This window comes from Gossypium arboreum, chromosome 11 (assembly GCF_025698485.1).
Source record: "Gossypium arboreum isolate Shixiya-1 chromosome 11, ASM2569848v2, whole genome shotgun sequence".
Lineage (NCBI taxonomy): Eukaryota > Viridiplantae > Streptophyta > Magnoliopsida > Malvales > Malvaceae > Gossypium > Gossypium arboreum.
In genome coordinates, this window is record NC_069080.1 from 134,186,985 (window position 1) to 134,205,039 (window position 18,055).

The 18,055-nt window shown below is 33.3% G+C and overlaps 1 protein-coding gene across 1 annotated transcript; it reads left to right on the forward strand.

The window, feature by feature from the left end:
* Positions 1-14,280: 14,280 nt before the first annotated feature.
* On the forward strand, positions 14,281-15,183 carry LOC108472915 (protein CHLOROPLAST VESICULATION). The gene is made up of 2 exons (XM_017774481.2): positions 14,281-14,462; positions 14,595-15,183. The coding sequence occupies exons 1-2, from the start codon at positions 14,362-14,364 to the stop codon at positions 14,923-14,925; spliced, it is 432 nt and encodes a 143-aa protein (XP_017629970.1). The 5' UTR covers positions 14,281-14,361; the 3' UTR covers positions 14,926-15,183.
* Positions 15,184-18,055: the final 2,872 nt, after the last annotated feature.

Sequence of the window (18,055 nt, forward strand, 5' to 3'; positions counted from 1 at the left end):
AGGTGTGTGCTGGAAAAATAAAAATCAAGTGTGAACAAGGGGCAAAATTGGAATTGGGTAAATACTAAATTGTAAAATATGATATATTAGGTAAAAATCTAGAGTTTTCTTCAATTTTCTTCATCTTCTCCAGCAAAAACACCATTGAAGGGTTCTTTTAAGCTGGTCTCTCATATTTCTATTAAACGTAAGCTCAATTCTTGATTATTTCTTGTGATTTTTGTGATTTTGGGACTTTTGCAACTAGGTCCTAATATCCAATTCATTAGTTTTTGATTTCATGGGTAATTTTGAAAGTTTCCATGAATAAGTGCTGAAATTTTATGATGATTTATCATGGAATTAAGGTTTTAATTTCATTATATGATGATTTTATGAAGAGATTTGCATAAAAATTTAATTTCTGGACTTAATTGTGAAAGTTGTTGAAATTGGGGTTTTGTGTTGAAGCTTGGAATGTCAAAGGCTGTGAAGTAGTTTGTAGTGTTTAGATAAAATGATATTTGAAAGGAATTAGCTTAATTGATGAATGAATTGATCAGGGATTAAATTGTAAAAATTGAAAAGTTTAGGGTAATTGTGTAATTTTGAAAATTAATGGCATAAATTGTAAAATAGAATGGAATTGAAATAGATGCTAATGGAGGAATGATTTTATAATTATAGATCAAGAGAACGAAGTGAATCGTGGAAAGGAGAAAATTCAAGCATAGTCTTTGAATTTCTATGATTTTTTGCAAATTAGCCTAGGTAAGTTCATATGGCAAAGTTTAATTTTTGATATGAAAATCTTATGATTTTTAAAGTATTTTATTATAGATGAATATTATCAAATTGTATTAACTAATGAATAATGTGTAACTAAAAAAACAAATTAGTTGGAACAATGGTTTGAGCGCTTTCATTTTATGACCATAATGAATTGACGGAAAAGATGTGATATATGCTTCCGTATAAGACCATAGCTGAGCTATGGCATCGGTGTGATGTGAAAATTTGATTCCGTATAAGACCATTGTAACGCCCCCACGCCCGAGACCATCACCGGAGTCGAGCTTGAGGGGTTACCGAACATAATTTATCAATTTAAGAACTTCAAATCATTTGTTTCTACATTCACAGCTTTCTAGCTACTCGCGTCACAGTTACAAGAAAAATCATATCTCGAGTTACAAAACTTGAAATCAAGATCCGTAAATTTTCCCTGAATCTAGACTCATATATCTATTTACTAATTTTTTTCTAGAATTTTTTATTGGGCCAATTAGTACAGTTTATTAATTAAAGTCGCCCCTGTTTCAGGGTTCGACTACTCTGACCTCTGTGTATTACGAATCAGATATCTCCCTGTACAGAGCTTCAATGACTATAAAGTTTGTCTCTAATAAAACTATACTCAATAAGGAATCTGTACATATAAAGAATGACTTCTAATTATCTTTGTAAAATTTATGGTGAATTTCCAAAGTCAGAACAGGGGATCCAGAAATCGCTCTGGCCCTGTTTTACAAAAATTTAAACATCTCATAAAATATAGCTCATATACCTGTTCCGCTTCTTCCATATGAAAATAGACTCATCAAGATTCGATTCCATAACTTATTCATTATTTAATTGCATTTATACTATTTTTAGTGATTTTTCAAATTCACGACACTACTACTGTCTGAATCTATTTTATGGTAAATTTTACCTATTTCATGGTTTCCATGGATTAGCTAGCAATTTGACATACATAACACCAAATATGATCATGATTAGCCATTCCAATGGCTAATCATTACCAAGCATTTCCATACCACTCAATAACCATATCATAAGACCATATATACAAAATGATTATAATGCTATACATGCCATACTCAAAATATACAAGCCATTATGCCAAGATGGTATACGGATAGTGTGAGCGAGCCTCCGACCGTTCCCAATTTCCGAGCTGGCTTGTCAAAACTACAAGGAATGAAAAGGAGGGAGTAAGCATAAATGCTTAATAAGTTCACATGCAAATAGCAAGTAACATAACCATATAAGCAAACATAAAACATCATTTGCATAATCATCACCAAGACATTCATATCACATTTCCATTTATCATCTTACCATATTGTTGTTATATCGAGTTTTCAACCCGAGGGTTAAGTACATACCTGTTCAAAGTATCCATTTCACAACACTTACCAATACGTCCCTTTCATCTTGAGTATTCCTCTATTTGAGTAGAACTTTACCCGTTGAACACATCGGAATATAATTCGGATACATGGAAAGTTTGCACATAAGTGCCACATATGTAGCCAAGCTACTATGTAACCCGCCCATAAGCGAACTCGGACTCAACTCAACGAGCTCGGGCGTTCGCATCCATGAGTGAACTCGGACTCAACTCAACGAGTTCGGATGCCTAGTTACATCTCATGAACTCGGATTCAACTCAACGAGTTCGGACATTCGCATCCATAAGTGAACTCGGACTCAACTCAACGAGTTCGGATGCTCAACCATCCTAGTGACATGTCACTTGTATCCTAATCTATTCCTAAGGTTCAAACGGGCTTTTTTTTCCTCGATCTCACATTTTCCGTCTTCCATGGAATATCGGAACCGATACTTCGGTGATAATTCATACTCATCAAGTAATTCACATAATTACATATTATTCAACAATAACCACAAAGCATAATATTTCATGATAATAATCAGCATCATATCATACAAACAACATTAAATTGCTTAAAATGACAATTATGTTACTACATTTACACATGAACTTACCTCGTATGCGAAAATGGCTACTTTTACCATTTCGTCCACAACTTGGTATTTTCCCATTTTAGCCCGAATTTCGCTTTTCCTTGCTAATCGAGCTTGGAAGCTTGAAAAACCCTAGCCATGGTTTCTCCTTGCAATATTCGGCCATGGGGTTGAAGATGAGCAAAATTGGCTTTTAATTTTGTATTTTAATTCATTTTACCCTAAATGACCAAAATGCCCTTACTACTAAACTTTCCAAAATTCCATCCATGTCCAATTTTGTCCATAGACTTAGAAATTGGTAAAATTGCTATTTAAGACCTCCTAATTAATATTTCAAAACAATTTCATACTAGAAACTTCTAGAATACAAGTTTTGCAAATTATTCGATTTAGTCCCTAATTTCAATTTAAGCACTTTATGCATAAAATTTCTTCACGAAATTTTCACACAATCATGCAATCATATCATAGACCTTAAAATAATCATAAAATAATTATTTCTATCTCGAATTTTGTGGTCACGAAACCACTATTCCGACTAGGCCCAAAATCAGGATATTACAACCATATCTGGGATATGGATTCGGTATGATATGTGATCCGTGTAAGAGCATGGAATGGCTATGGCTTCGGTGTGTAATGTGTGACAATGTGAAAGTCCATAGTTTACTATGCCATTGTGATAATGAAGCACTCAATTCCATTATAGTTCCCTAATTTGACAATAGAAATAAATAAGAAATGGGCCCAAAAGAATTAAGTTCGTGAATTACATCATGAAAATTACTCAAATGAGATTATTAGTGAAGTTGTGATTTGAAGGATGAATTAGTTTAACTAATAGATATATGATTGTGTATAGTGTTCGGTAAGATTCGTGTTCTTATGCCAATGAGCTTACTAAGCTTCTATAAGCTTACTTGTGTATGTGATTTGTTTTGTAGATTGAATTATATACATACGGAGGATCGGATCTACAACAAGGATCACACTATCCAGATTTACTCCGGTAGATTTTGTTAAATAACTTTTTGGTTTATATGGCATGTATATGATTTGATTTAGTAATGTAATTATATGAATAATTAAGTATGCAAACTATGTTGAATGTAATGTTTTCTGATTGGAAAATGAAATATACTTGTTTTGGGTTGAAATAATTCTTTGGTCGAAAATTTTTAAGTATAAATGTTATATAATATGGCTTGTGAAAATTACCTCTAAAAGGGGTGGCAAATTGGCTTAAATCAAGCCTATATGGTGCTACACGGTCAGAGGACACGGGCGTGCCTTATGGCCATGTAAGAAATTGAGTAACCTCCTAAATATTACACGGCCTTGACACACGGGCGTGTCATTTGGCCGTGGTATTAAGTCAGTAGCTAGCTATGTATCACACGGCTACAGCACACAGGTATGTTCCAGGCCATACGGGCGTGTCCCAAGCCACACGGGCGTGTGCCTCTATCTTCAAGGAAAATTTTCCAAAGTTCCCAATTTAGTCTCAAATCACTTCTAAAACATATATAGGGCCTTGTAGGCCCATATTAAGGACTTTAAGATGAAATTTGATAAGAATTGATCTGAAGTGTAAAGTTTATGACTCGGTTTTGTATAAATGTTAGTGTATAAGTCCGGTAATGCCTCGTAGCCCTATTCTGGTGATAGCTTGGGGTTAAGGGTATTACATTCTGTGCTTCCTCACCTTTTTTTTTTCACGATTTCTTCTCCATACCATTTTTATTGTGATAGGAGACGTTCGTGGTTCGTAAGGTAAGGGCTTTTTCGCTCGGAAGCTGTTTAACCCATTTTTGGGTATAGTGTAATTCGATTGATTGAATGTCTGATTGAGTGAAATATGGTTAATTTTAGGTTCTGGATTGCTCGGGGTTACGTTAGCTTCGAATCAATACCAGGTGTGTACCCGAAAACACAAAAAAAGAGAATCAGTGAAAGCTGAAAAACGATTCTGTCGACGCCACACGGGTGTGTGGTCGCCAGTATGGTAGGCCGTGTGGTAGCACACGACTATGCGAATAACGGATCAGGCCGTGCGCGTGTGACACGGGTGCATGACACGGCCGTATAATGGCTGGCGAGGCCGTGTGCGAGACTCGGACTTGACCATTTAGGTTGTGTGGGCCACACGAGCGTATGGGCCTACACGGGTATGTGGAATTTTTTGGCCAAGCCGTGTGGGCCACACGGGCAGGCCACATGGGCGTATGAGCCTATTTTTCTGAAATAATCTGTAAGGTTGCACGGGTCGCCCAAGTCGACTGTGACCTACCGTAGGGTCGGTAAGCCTTACTTAGACCCCTGATTCTATGATCTGAATATGTGATGTATGTATTAAGCATGTTACTCTTAGCATGCGTATATGACCAATTGTATGATCTGTTAAGTTGCATTATCGCATGCCATATTTGTATAAATGCATTGCATCGGGGTAGGGTTAGTGTTATGATGGAGGAAGTGTTCTGAAACGCTCTTAAGCCTGATATCTGACGGCACAGCTGCAATTATCTGATTATGTGCCGCATTTTGGTACAGTACAGTTGTAATACCCCTACCCGTATTCATTGCCGGAATAGGGTACGAAGTATTACCGGAGTTTACGAATTAAATTTTTTTTTAACTCAATATAACCCCTTTATAGATATCTAACCTTCCCTGAAATTTTAAACCAAAAACAATCCACATCAACCAATCCAACTCAACATATTTTCAAGATAAATTCATGCATATTTATAAAATAACATCATCACATACCCAAAACCAGGTTTGTTAATCATACCAATGGCTAACTCTACATTCATTTCACAGAATCATTTACAGAATCATACCAGTTTCTTTATATACCGAAATCTTGAGGTTGATAGTGTGATGTGTCTCCGACCAAATCCGACCTCCGAGCTCTTAACACTTGATACTTGTTTGTAAACAAAAAAAATCTACTAATCCCGAACTTTTTCCTTTCCTCGATCTAGCTTCGTATTTGAATCTTCTAGATTTGGTGCAAAAATTATGAAATACCAGCTTAGAGAACCCTTCTATGGCGTTTTTAGCTACTGGAATTGAAGAGAAATGAAGAGAAATCTAGATATTTCCTATTTAGTCCTAGCTTTATTTAGTTAATTTTGCAATATTTCAATTTTGCCCTTAATTTATCAATTTTCCTGTTGATTTCATGCCCTTGCCGTCCAGCCATAATAAATTTTAGGTTTAATTGCCTTTTAAATCCTTTCTCCTTAGACTCTTAAGCTGTTTAATCATTCTAGCAACTTTTACACCTATTACAATTTAGTCCTTTTCATTTAATTGACTACCCAAACATTAAAATTTCCTAACGAAATTTTAATACCACATTACTAACATTTCATAAATATTTATAAAATTATTTTTGACTCAGTTTTACGAGATAGAGGTCCCGATACCTTGTTTTTACCCAATTTCTTCAATAATTTCTTTTTCTAACTAACCATTAAATCGATAAAATTTTTCTATCAATATTTTCATACGATTTTCCTATCATATCAATTTTCATGCAAAAATATTGAAATAAATTTCTCTTTGAATCGAATTTGTGGTTACGAAACCACTGTTCCGATAACTTTGAATTTAGGCCATTACAATAGTGTTTTGGGATGGGTGGGTCGATTTTATCCCCACATGGTGTGTTAGGTTGGATGGAGTTGGTGCGTAGGGCTGGTGGGCATGATTCTATTATTCTGCTCTGTTATGCATATGATATCTGAGATGGGCTAAGGCCCAGTTTGTATCTGATTCTGTATTTGAGTGGACTAAGGTCCACACCAATTCTGTAAAGGGCTTAGGCCGAATTATCTGTTATTTGGATATATGACTGACTTTTGCTACTGTGTATATTTTTCTGTGGGGATTACACACTGAGTTTGCAAAAATTCACCCTTGTCTGTTTAATCTGTGTAGGTAATCCCCAGACTTGACGGATTGGTACAGCGGAGGGCACAACGGTGACTACCACTATCAAACTGCTTATTTACAGTTTTTTTCGGTTACATCACTTATTTCTTGTTGGTATTTTATGCATGATGGACTTTGGGACTGTTTGGTTTTTAATTTGAGATTTTGAACTGTTGATTATGGATTTATAAATTGCAATGCAACAAAATATGGTTTTCCTAAAATAAACTAAGATTTTTCGTAAATGAAACGGTTTTCAAAAATTTATTTGGATTTCAAAAGCTTTCGCGGAAAAGAAATGTTTTAAATCAAATCATTTAGAACACGGTTTCCCAAACTAAGTAAAAGTTAATAATTTGAAATGATTTGAAGGTCAATGCATTTTTGAAAAACACTTTCATGTGACATCGCCAGATTCGGTCATAACGTCCAAGTTGGGTTTGGGGTGTTACATCAAGGTAGACAAAAAATGTAATGGCCTAAATTCAAGGTTATCGGAACAATGGTTTCGTAACCATAGATCCGATTTAAAGAGAAATTTATTTCAATATTTTTTCTTGAAAATTGATATGATAGGAAAATCGTATGAAAATATTGATAGGAAAATTTTATCGATTTAGTGATTAGTTAGAAAAAGAAATTATTAAAGAAATTGGGTAAAATAAGGTATCGGGACCTCTATCTCGTAAAACCGAGTCGAAAATAATTTTATAAATATTTATGAAATGTTATTAATGTGGTCTTAAAATTTCGTTAGGAAATTTTAATGTTTGGGTAGTCAATTAAATGAAAAGGACTAAATTGTAATAGGTGTAAAAGTTGCTAAAGTGATTAAATAGCTTAAGATTCTAATGAGAAAGGATTTAAAAGGCAATTAGACCCAAAAGTTATTTGGGCTGGACGGAAAGGGTATGAAATCAACAGAAAAATTGATAAATTAAGGGTAAAATTGGAATATTGCAAATTTAACTAAATAAAACTAGAACTAAATAGGAAATATCTAGATTTCTCTTCATTTCTCTTCAATTTCAGCAGCTAAAAACACCATAGGAGGGTTCTCTAAGCTGGTATTTCATAATTTTTGCACCAAGTGAGTTAATCCTTGCCTTTTTCTTGTAATTTTTGTGTTTCTAAGACTTTTACAACTAGGTCCTACTATTAAATTCATTAGTTTTTTATTTCATGGATGAAATTGAAAGTCACCATGGTTGATTGCTGTAAGTTTATGATGAAATAGAATGAAATTAAAGCTTTAATTTGTTTATGAGATGATTTTATTAGGCAATTTCAATGGAAATTGATTTTTAGGACTTAATTGTGAAAATGTTTGGAATTAAAGTCTATTGCTGAAATTCTGATTCCTAAAGGTTGTAAACTAGTTTAAGGTGATAGAATAAAATGTTAATTGAGAAAAATCAGCTCAATTGAGAGGCTAATTGAGTAGGGACGAAATTATCATTTATTAAAAGCTTAAGGGAAAAATGGTAATAAACAGCTTGCACTAAAACAGTTTGGACGGCAGCAGTAGACTAACTTTGAAAAATCACCAAAAATTGTAGGAATCGAATTAGAAGATGAACAAAATATGGAATTAAAGTTTATTGAGTCAGTTTCTCATAGAAGAAATATTGTAAGTAATGGATTTGTAAATTTTGAGATATAATGAATTTTGTGAGACAAGGTCAGAATGAATTTGGGTTTCCCTGTTCTAACTTTGAAAAATTATAAAAATTGAATAAAAATAATTAGGGACTTAAATTTATATGTCTAGAATTCTGAATGAGTCTATTTTTAATAGAAACAAACGAGAACATCATTTTAATTCTGTATAAAGAGATAATTTATTTTTAGTGAATTTATTTTTAGTGAAGAAGGGTCAGAACTATTAGACAACAGAACAGGGGTGACTTTGAAGAATAAACTGTACTGATTGGCTAAACAAAAAATTCTGAAAATTTTATGGTAAAAATATATATGAGTCTAGTTTCAGGGAAAATTAACGGATCTTAATTTGGAGTTCCGTAGCTCAAGTTATAAATAATTTAGTGACTATGATGCAAGTAGACAGCTTTGAATGAACTATAAATAATAGTTGAATTATAGAGAATGTTGCATATGAACATGAAATGTATTAAATTGATAATTAATGTAGCACCCCAAACCCGACCCAGACGTTAAGGCCGGATCCGGCATGCCACATCAAAAACGTTAAAAAAAATTCCATTCTAAGTCCAGAAAATCGTACTTGATGTTCAAAAGATTAATTCATTAAGGGTTAAAGTGAATGGAAGTCATGCACCGTAGGAAACCGAAAAGAGGTGGTGAGTCCATCGGATCGCTAATACCAAGCTCCTTCGGATCCAATCCTAGACATGCATACCGCCATTGCCACACCTTAATGTCATGGATATTTCTAGGAAACCGATTCGATTAAGTCATTTTAGGAAAAGTGATTAATTTTGGAAAATACTTTCATTGCGGAAGCTTTGCTTGTTGTCGTGTTATTTTGAAATCAATCGTTGTTTTTTGATAACGCCCTAAAGCTATCCAATTTCAACAGTTAAAATAAGTAATACCTATCTTAGTAATACATATTAAAACCATCAAAAATAAATAAGCGGCCTTATTACATTTAAAAGCCCAAAACCTCAAACGTAATTAAAAGGATGTCCAGTTCACCGAAGAAAATCAAACTTTCGAACGGTGGCCACTCAATTCCCTCACACTCCAAGCCCACTATGGTTGGGGATTTCTGCGTGGATGAAAATAAAAGGGTGAGTTTGGGGAAACTCAGTGTAAGGAAAACCCATTCAAAGTCCAAGTTAGGTCAAGCCCATTGGGCCTAAGCCCATTCAGTAACAGTGGTCTTGGGCCGAGTCCTTTCAGATTACACTAAACCGGGCCTTAGCCCTTATTCAGATAATGAAGATGGCCCATAGGCCCATTTCAAAATACATGCAACATCAAGAAACATATGCAAGCCCATTTGGGAGACTACTCAACCCACCAACCACTACACTCCACCCGTACCAGCCATACACTCCATGTGAGGAATAGCTCAACCCACCCAAATTTAACACTCCACAGCTTGCAAATTTTTTATCGCTCGCTTAACAAAGAATTGAGGCAAAGCCTCTAAGACGTGGACAAGCCACTTTCAGTACTTCCTCCGTCAATATCCCAATCCCATGCATCAGATAATAACAACATGGCATGCAGTAAATAACAACAGTCAAACATGCATTTAGGTCAATTTAACCCTAGGGGTATTTCGGTAATTTTGCACCTAGGGGTATAACAGTAATTTTCCATACATAGGGGTATTATAGTAATTTAGCTGCTTTTAGGGTTTTTCATGCATATTCCTACTTTTCACGTACTAACAGAATCACGTACCGAGGGTTCTTACCGAATTGGGCCCATTGGCCCATCATTCCAATTTTGGCCCATTAAGCCCAAAAATATCGAGGGCACAGAAATCATGCACTTTGCAGTCCAAACATTGCAGCTTACCAAAAACATTAATCGATTTACCTCACGAGCATTCGCACACTCGCAAATCTACAAAATACCGCTTTTGGCATTTGCTTTTCGCTTTTTGCCGATCTAGACTAAGAAAGAGGGTGTTAGTTACACACCTGTTTGCGACGATATACTGACGAGATCCACACACGAACCGCCTACAATTGGATTACTAACACGTTAATCTAACTATTCAAATACAAACTACATATTAACCCCTTACAATATTCGGTCAACCACACCTACAGATCATAGTAAGCTTATAAGAAATCAATAAGCAACTCATTAACAAATTTTTGTCCATGTTTACCACATAATCATAATTTCACTGCAAGCTGTCTTTCTGAGCAACAGTCATTAAATCATTTATAACTAGAACTACGAAACTCCAAATCAAGTGCCGTTAATTTTCCCTGAAAATAGACTCATATATCTTCTTTTCATAAAATTTTCAGAATTTTTGGTTTAGCCAATCAATACCAGAATTTTCTCAAAGTTTCCCATGTTTCACTGTTTGACTAATCTGACCACTCTTCATTACAAATCAAATTTCTCATTGTACAGAATTCAAAATATGTTCTAGTTTATTTAATTTGAAACTAGACTCATTAAGCTTTAATTACATAATTTATTCAGCTTCTAATTCATCTCCCACAATTTATGGTGATTTTCCAAAGTCACGTTACTGCTGCTGTCCCAAGCAGATTTATTACCAAATCACTCTTTCATACACCTACCTTGCATGCATGTTATTTAAACATGTATATCACCAATCAATCATCACATATCTATGATTTTTACTTAAGTATAATCTCCATTTCATCATTTTAAAGCACATGTTAGCTGATTTTTCCTTTAGCATCTAAGGCACATGCATGCTCATTTGTTTGGCTCAACTTCACATATCTTCCATTTTTCATCAAAAGAACATGAAACAACAACCATTTCCTTCATTTTAATTCATGACTAAATGCTCACAACACAACTAAAAATCAAAATATACTTCAAGAGTTAAGGTAGAATCAAGAAGAACTCATGGACCTCAAAATAGAAGCAAGGTACCAAGAACTTACCTTCAATTTTCCTCCTCCTAATGACCGAATACTCAAGAGCTTTCTCCTCTCCTTTCTCTTCTCTAACTTTCAGCTATGATGAACAAAGATGGACAAAACTTTGTTCTTTTCACCCCTTTTTCTTTTAATAAAGCTTCATATTTCATCCATTTAATTCTTTAATACAAAAGAAATGATATTCTTATCATGAAACATTTACCTAACCCATTATCATGAAACATTTACCTAACCCATTATCATGGAACATTTACCTAACCTATTATCATGAAACATTTACCTAACCCATTATCATGGAACATTTACCTAACCTATTATCAATTTATATCAATTTGTACCATAAATTATGGATATCAAGTGTACATTTTGTCTACAACAACATGATGGTTGGCCACTTCATGTAAAATGGGAGGTTTATCATGCAAATCCTCCTATTTTGCACTCCTATTTATTTGGCCACTTCAATTTAGCCTATAGCATTTTCAAACATTTTCACATAGGTCCTATTTCATAATTTCACTCCCTTTTTCTTATGGAACAAAAATTAACTAAAATTGCCGGGTTCTATCTTAAGCTTGGGCTTTCTAGAGGCCCACTAACATAATTAAACCTATGCCAACATTCACAGGATTCCCGAAAATTGGGGCGTTACAATTAAATTTATTTATTTAGATCCAGAAGATTCAAATACGAAGCTAGATCGAGGAAAGGAAAAAGTTCGGGATTAGTAGATTTTTACTGTTTACAAACAAGTATCAATGTAAGTTCGTGTAACTTGAATTATATTCTTAAATGCTTGAAATGCATGTTTTGATATGAATATGATTTGAATGTTCATTATATGGAAATTTATGAAACATTGATATATTTGATAAAATGGGAAGAAATCCGCTTGAATGAAAGGAAAATTCGATGGATCTCGAAAAGGAATTGACGGTAAAAGGATCTAGCCGGACGGGTGATCCTATCTTGATATAGCCCTCCCGAATAATATGTGTAAAATGGATTTAGCCGGACGGGTAATCCGAATTAGGTCTCAATTTAGCTCGGACCGGTAATTCGATCCAAGCTCATTAGAGTAATTGTCGTTGCGAGGATTTAGCCTGACTGGTAATCCCGACAATACTCTATGAGTTTATATTGCGGATTTAGCTCGACCGTAATCCCGCTGTAAGGTTGAGGTTCGCGGGAATGTGCTCTCTGAAATGGAAATGTGCGCACATGAATATGAATTGATAGACCCGGAATTGTACACTAAAAGTGTACCTCTGAAAAATCCATCGAAAATTCCAAGAAATTCAACGGGATAAATATGGAAAAATAACAAGGAAATAGAAATCATGGTATTGACGAGCTCATCAATCATAGTATATATTATTGGTACATGAAAATTATTGTACTAACTTGAATGTTGAGTTTGTGCATATTAGGGTAATAATGCATTGAATGGATATATGGATGTTTATTGTATTGTATTGAAAATATTAGGTAAGTATAATTCTTGTTACATGAGCTTACTAAGCACAAAGTGCTTACCCCGTTTCCTTTTTCCCTGCTTTTGTAGTGTTAAGAGCTCGGAGGTCGATTTGGTGGAGACACATCACATGTCAACCTCGGGATTTCGGTATATAAAGAAACTTTATTTTGGAAATCAATGGCATGTATAAGCTAACAAAATAAATGTTAACGTGAAATGAATATAAAGTTAGCCATTAGTATGGTTAACAAACCTGGTTATAGATATGTGATGACGTTATCTTATATAAATGCATGAATCTATCATGAAAATATGTTGAATTGATTTGATTGATGTGGATTGGTCTCGATTTAATATTACAGGGAAGGTTAGATATTTATAAAAGGGCTATATTGAATATAAAAAAAAAATTTAATTCGTAAACTCCGGTAATGCCTCGTACCCTATTTCGGCAATGAATACGGGTAGGGGTATTACAAAAAACCTCCACCTCCTGCTCTGTTGCCATTTTTACACTCTCATTGAAGTCTCAAAAATCAAACCTAGTTACCCAACATCATCCTTGAAATCTCAACCTTCTCCTTCCTTCTCCATAAGCCACCTCCTCACTGTTCAAATCTATAAAAATCTACTTTGATATCCTTGAAACAGCTTAAGCCCAAAACTTATATTCGATTAGAAGCTCAATTGAGTGATTTTTCAATTAAGAGCTAATTGATTATTGAATTATTTTAGAGGGACTTTTTGTTATATTAAGTCTTTATCTAACAATTTCTAAATTTAAGCATGAAAGTCAACGAAAACAAAATGTATATACTAAATTAAACTTAATTACCAAGTTCTAAATAATTACATTATTCTACCAAGCAAGAACCAAAATCTTTCACACTCTACTGGGATGGTAAGAAATTCTAAACTCGATGGATTTCGACTTGATCTAATTCAACAAGATCCAGATTTTTTTTAAAAAAAAAAAAATTACGTTTTGGGATGAATTTAATTTTTAATTATTTAAGTAAAAGTTTATGAAAAACCCACCACCTTGAGATAATTATCATAATACTCTTATATATAATATTAATTTAAATATATATAAAATACAATTTACATTAATATTTGTCCTAACATAACTATACCTAGAAACCAATGAACAATATCTTTAAAATAACAAAAATAATTAAAAATATTTTTGTATTTTGATAAAATTATTAAAAAAAACTTTAATTTTCTAGATCGGGTTTGACCCAGATAAATCTTGTCCGAATAGAGAGGAGAAAAAAACCGCCCAGCTTGCCATCTCTACACTCAACAGGAAACTCTTTCCCACACGCGTCGCTAAGAAAGCAATGGTAAAAGACGGCAAGCAAAAAAAGGTGGCTTGATTGAAGGGTCCAACCCACGTGGTCTAATCACTAATGGCCAGCTTTGGGTCCTTGTCACCCTAGCGTGGTCTGACCAACAACACCCACCAATGACCCCCAAACCCTTCTTTTAACACGTTATAGCTGCTCTTTATATATAGCAATCGACCATTCTCTTTTGCCATATTTGTTGTTCAAAGTCCAAAACCATTGGAAGAAGAGGGGAAAAATGGCCTTTTCAACTAGGTGCTGCCTCAACATGTCCCCTCCAACCCCAAATCCACAGTTAGACAACTCTTGTTCCAACATCAAAGGATCCCAAGTTGCATGGTGAGTCCACATAAAACTTTATAGAATATACTTTTCGCGAATCGTATTCAAGTTTCGTGGTTATCATTCTCAAATATATATTACCATTGCTCTCAAGATTTTGACATTGAAAAAGTTATTTTTTATTATCAGGCCAAGGAACGATAAATGGAAAACGGGATGTGTAGTAGGGTTAGCCTGCATGATAATTGGATTAGAAGCAAGTGACGTAAGTAAGACAAGCGAGGTCGCTGAAGAGATTCCAACGGTTATTGTTTCGGAATCGAATTCAAGAGTAGCGAGGTGGAGTGACAAAAGAATGTGCCCTCCGTGGCAGGCTAATTCTTTGGAAACGATTGTGCCGGAGAATCTCCCGAGGCCATCGGCTCGTCGGAAATGGGAGGATATCGGTTTCTCAAACAATGCCCCAGCAACCAAAGTGACAATAGCTAGGGAAACAAGAGCTGGTTGCTTCTCTATGTAAATTTCTACATTGTTGTATACATCAAATCAAATACCTTTTAAATTGTGACATTAATGGTATAAATGGTTAAATACCAAAATTTCATAATTTGGTATTGTTGTTTTCAATAGGAATTTGGGGAATTGCAGTACTCGTTTGGTGTTATTTGAGTTTGGTTTAGTAGTACACATGCAGTACAAATTGAATGAAATATGCCTCAAGTCCTTATACTTTTCATACATTTGGAATATAGCCTATCTATTTATATTTTTAGAAAAATTTAGTCCCTCTACTTTTCAAATTTAAAAATTCAATTCCAATTGTTAATATTATTAAAATTCTTCTATTAATTTCATATCTGTTACAACCTCAATTTTATTCATTTGTAGGCTACCAAGTTTTTTTTTTTTTTTAATTTCAAAATATGATACAAATGAATTTAATAGAATACTTTTAACGTTGTTAGCAATTGAACTAGAACTACTCATGGGTCGGGCCACCCGGCCCAACTTGAAAGCCCACTCGAAAAGTGGAAGGGTTTGGGCAAAAATATAGGCCTAAAAAATGGGCTTCGGCAAAAAAAATAAGATCTAGTTTTAAAAATGGGTCAGGCCTCAAGTAAGACCTTTTTTGCCCTGAACCTGACCTGGCCCGGCCCGAATTCACTAAATGACAAAAAAAGCTGCTATTTTTTATTTTTATTTTAATGATTTTTTTGTTGTTTTCTCTCTATTTTGCTACCATTTCATTACTATGGTGCTACTATTTTTTTGTTATTATTTGGATATTCTATAACTCTTGTTTTAATTTTAATTTTGTTATTATTTTGGAGACATTTTCTTGTTAAGTTGCATCTATCTTAGTTTTATTTGAGTATACATATTTTTAAAATTTATTTTCAATTTGTTCGAAATATTTATTTTAATATTTTTAGTATTTTGATGTATTATATATATATATTCAAAAATTATGTAAAAATAATATAATATAAAAAATTTAATATGGGCGGACCGAGTCGGGCCCAGGTTTTAGCATTTTTATCTGAGTTGGGCTTAAAAAATTTTTAAGCCCATTTTTTGGGCTGGCCCAGGCTCGAGCCTAGCAAACGGGCCTAAAATTTTTACTTAGGCCAGACCCAAACTTGGCCCGGTCCGGCCCATAATCACATCTAAATTGGATCTTAATTTTTAAATTTAAAAATTAGAGGGACAAAATTCTTAGAAATAAAATATAAGAACTAAATTACAAATATTTAAATCGTACAAGGACTTGGAGCATATTTTAACAAAATATCTTAATATCTATGGAGCAGCTGTGGTGGACTCATATTCTTGAGTTCTTTGGCCCATGGCTTGAGATTTCAATTTTTGGGTTTTATTATTAAGCCGAAACTGATATTTTTAAGCTAATTATTTTTTAGAAATTAACATAATTAAAAATTTTAAAACTTTATTATTTTATTTACATGTATTTAAATTTTTATTAGTTTTTTATCAATAATTTTATTAGTTTTTATCCATGAATGATTAGGTTAATTTTAATTATTTAATATATTTTTAAATAAAATATTTATTAATTTTAAAAGTTATAATTAAGTTGTTTTAAAATAAAGATTAAAAAATATTGTCTTAAATTATTGTTAAAAGTTTTAATATAAAAAGTATGTTATGGATATTATATATGATATTATAATAGTTAAAAAATAGGATAAATTATTAAAATAGTCACTTTTGTTTACCTCAGGTTACATTTTAGTCACTTTTGTTTGAAATGTTACTTTTTAGTCACTTACGTTATCGTGTTGTGACATTTTAGTCATTGAGCCGTTAATTACTATTAATGGTGTAACAGTAAGCTGACGTGGCATGTTAAATCATTATTTCAAACAAAAAATTTAGGTTAAATTCTATAATTGGTCCTTATATTTTTTTCATTTTGAGTAATTTAATTTTTTCTTTTATGTTCCTTTAACTTTCTTTTTTTTTTTCTCATTCTCTTCTGCTTCTCCCTATGTTTTCCTCCCTTCTCCATTTCTTTTAACGTGATTTTTCTATGTTTTTCATTTGTTAAAACTAGTCCCTATACGTTTTTTTGAACAATTTAATTTTTTAGAGTGAGGCAAGCTTGTGGATTAGTTTTAACAAACGGAAAATATAAAAAAACTATGTTAACTTTTTTGACAAGCAAACCAAAAGCCTTTGAGCAAAGTCCAACAATTTTCTCTCTCTCTCTCTCTCTCTCTCTCTCTCTTTTTTCCAAAATTAAATTGAATAGAAAAGAACCTTTCTTTCTTTCTTTTCTGAATTTTTTTCTTAGTTTCATCATTTTCGATTAAAGGTGCTTATGAGGTAGGCTAGGTCAGGTTCAAGTCACGCTTAAGTATAATATTAATATACTTTATGTTTACTCAAGCCCGACTCGACCTAAAATAAAGTAAAAAAAAAATTACCCAAGCCCGTCCGTAAATGCAAATGGCTAACCCAAGTCCATTTTATATTGTCCATATTATTCTTTTAATTTTCTTGAAAATTGTTTATATTTTTTATAATTTATTATTCAATAATTTTATATATTTTTCTCATTTATTAAAATTATATATATGTAACATTTTTAAATGTATACATTATAGTATTATATATTAGTATAGATTTAATTTTGTGTTATAAAATACATATTATATTACAAACATAAAAAAAGAATCAGGCTTTTGAATATTGGAGCTTGAGCTCGACTCATATTTAAAACATGTTTCTTATTTTTTTTGTAAAAATTTATTTTTCGAGCTAATATTTTAACCCAAACACCCTCAATTTCCAAATGGACTATCAAGCTTAGACGAGTAGCTCGATTCTTCAACAAGTCCATCTCCGATTTACCATCCATAGCTACCCAAATTATCCTAGCTTCATCATCTTTCACCAAACATCCACCAATACCAACCAAAGTCTCCCCATAACATTAAAAAAAAAAAAAAACCTATATCTTCTCCATAACCCTCTTAACTCAAGCCTTACACATCATCTCCTTCACATTTTTTGCCACAATCATCACCAACCGTAGTCTAATCACCCTCAAGCCTCTCACCACCATTGTGCCAACCAAGCTCTCATCAACCTCCAATATAATCACAATCATCATCTTTCCTCGTATT

Excerpts from the sequence above, each read along its gene's own strand:
- LOC108472915 (XM_017774481.2), top strand. The coding sequence starts at position 14,362 with ATGGCCTTTTCAACTAGGTGCTGCCTCAACATGTCCCCTCCAACCCCA. Across the intron at positions 14,463-14,594 it reads AAAGGATCCCAAGTTGCATG|GCCAAGGAACGATAAATGGA; the intron begins GTGAGTCCACAT and ends TTTTATTATCAG.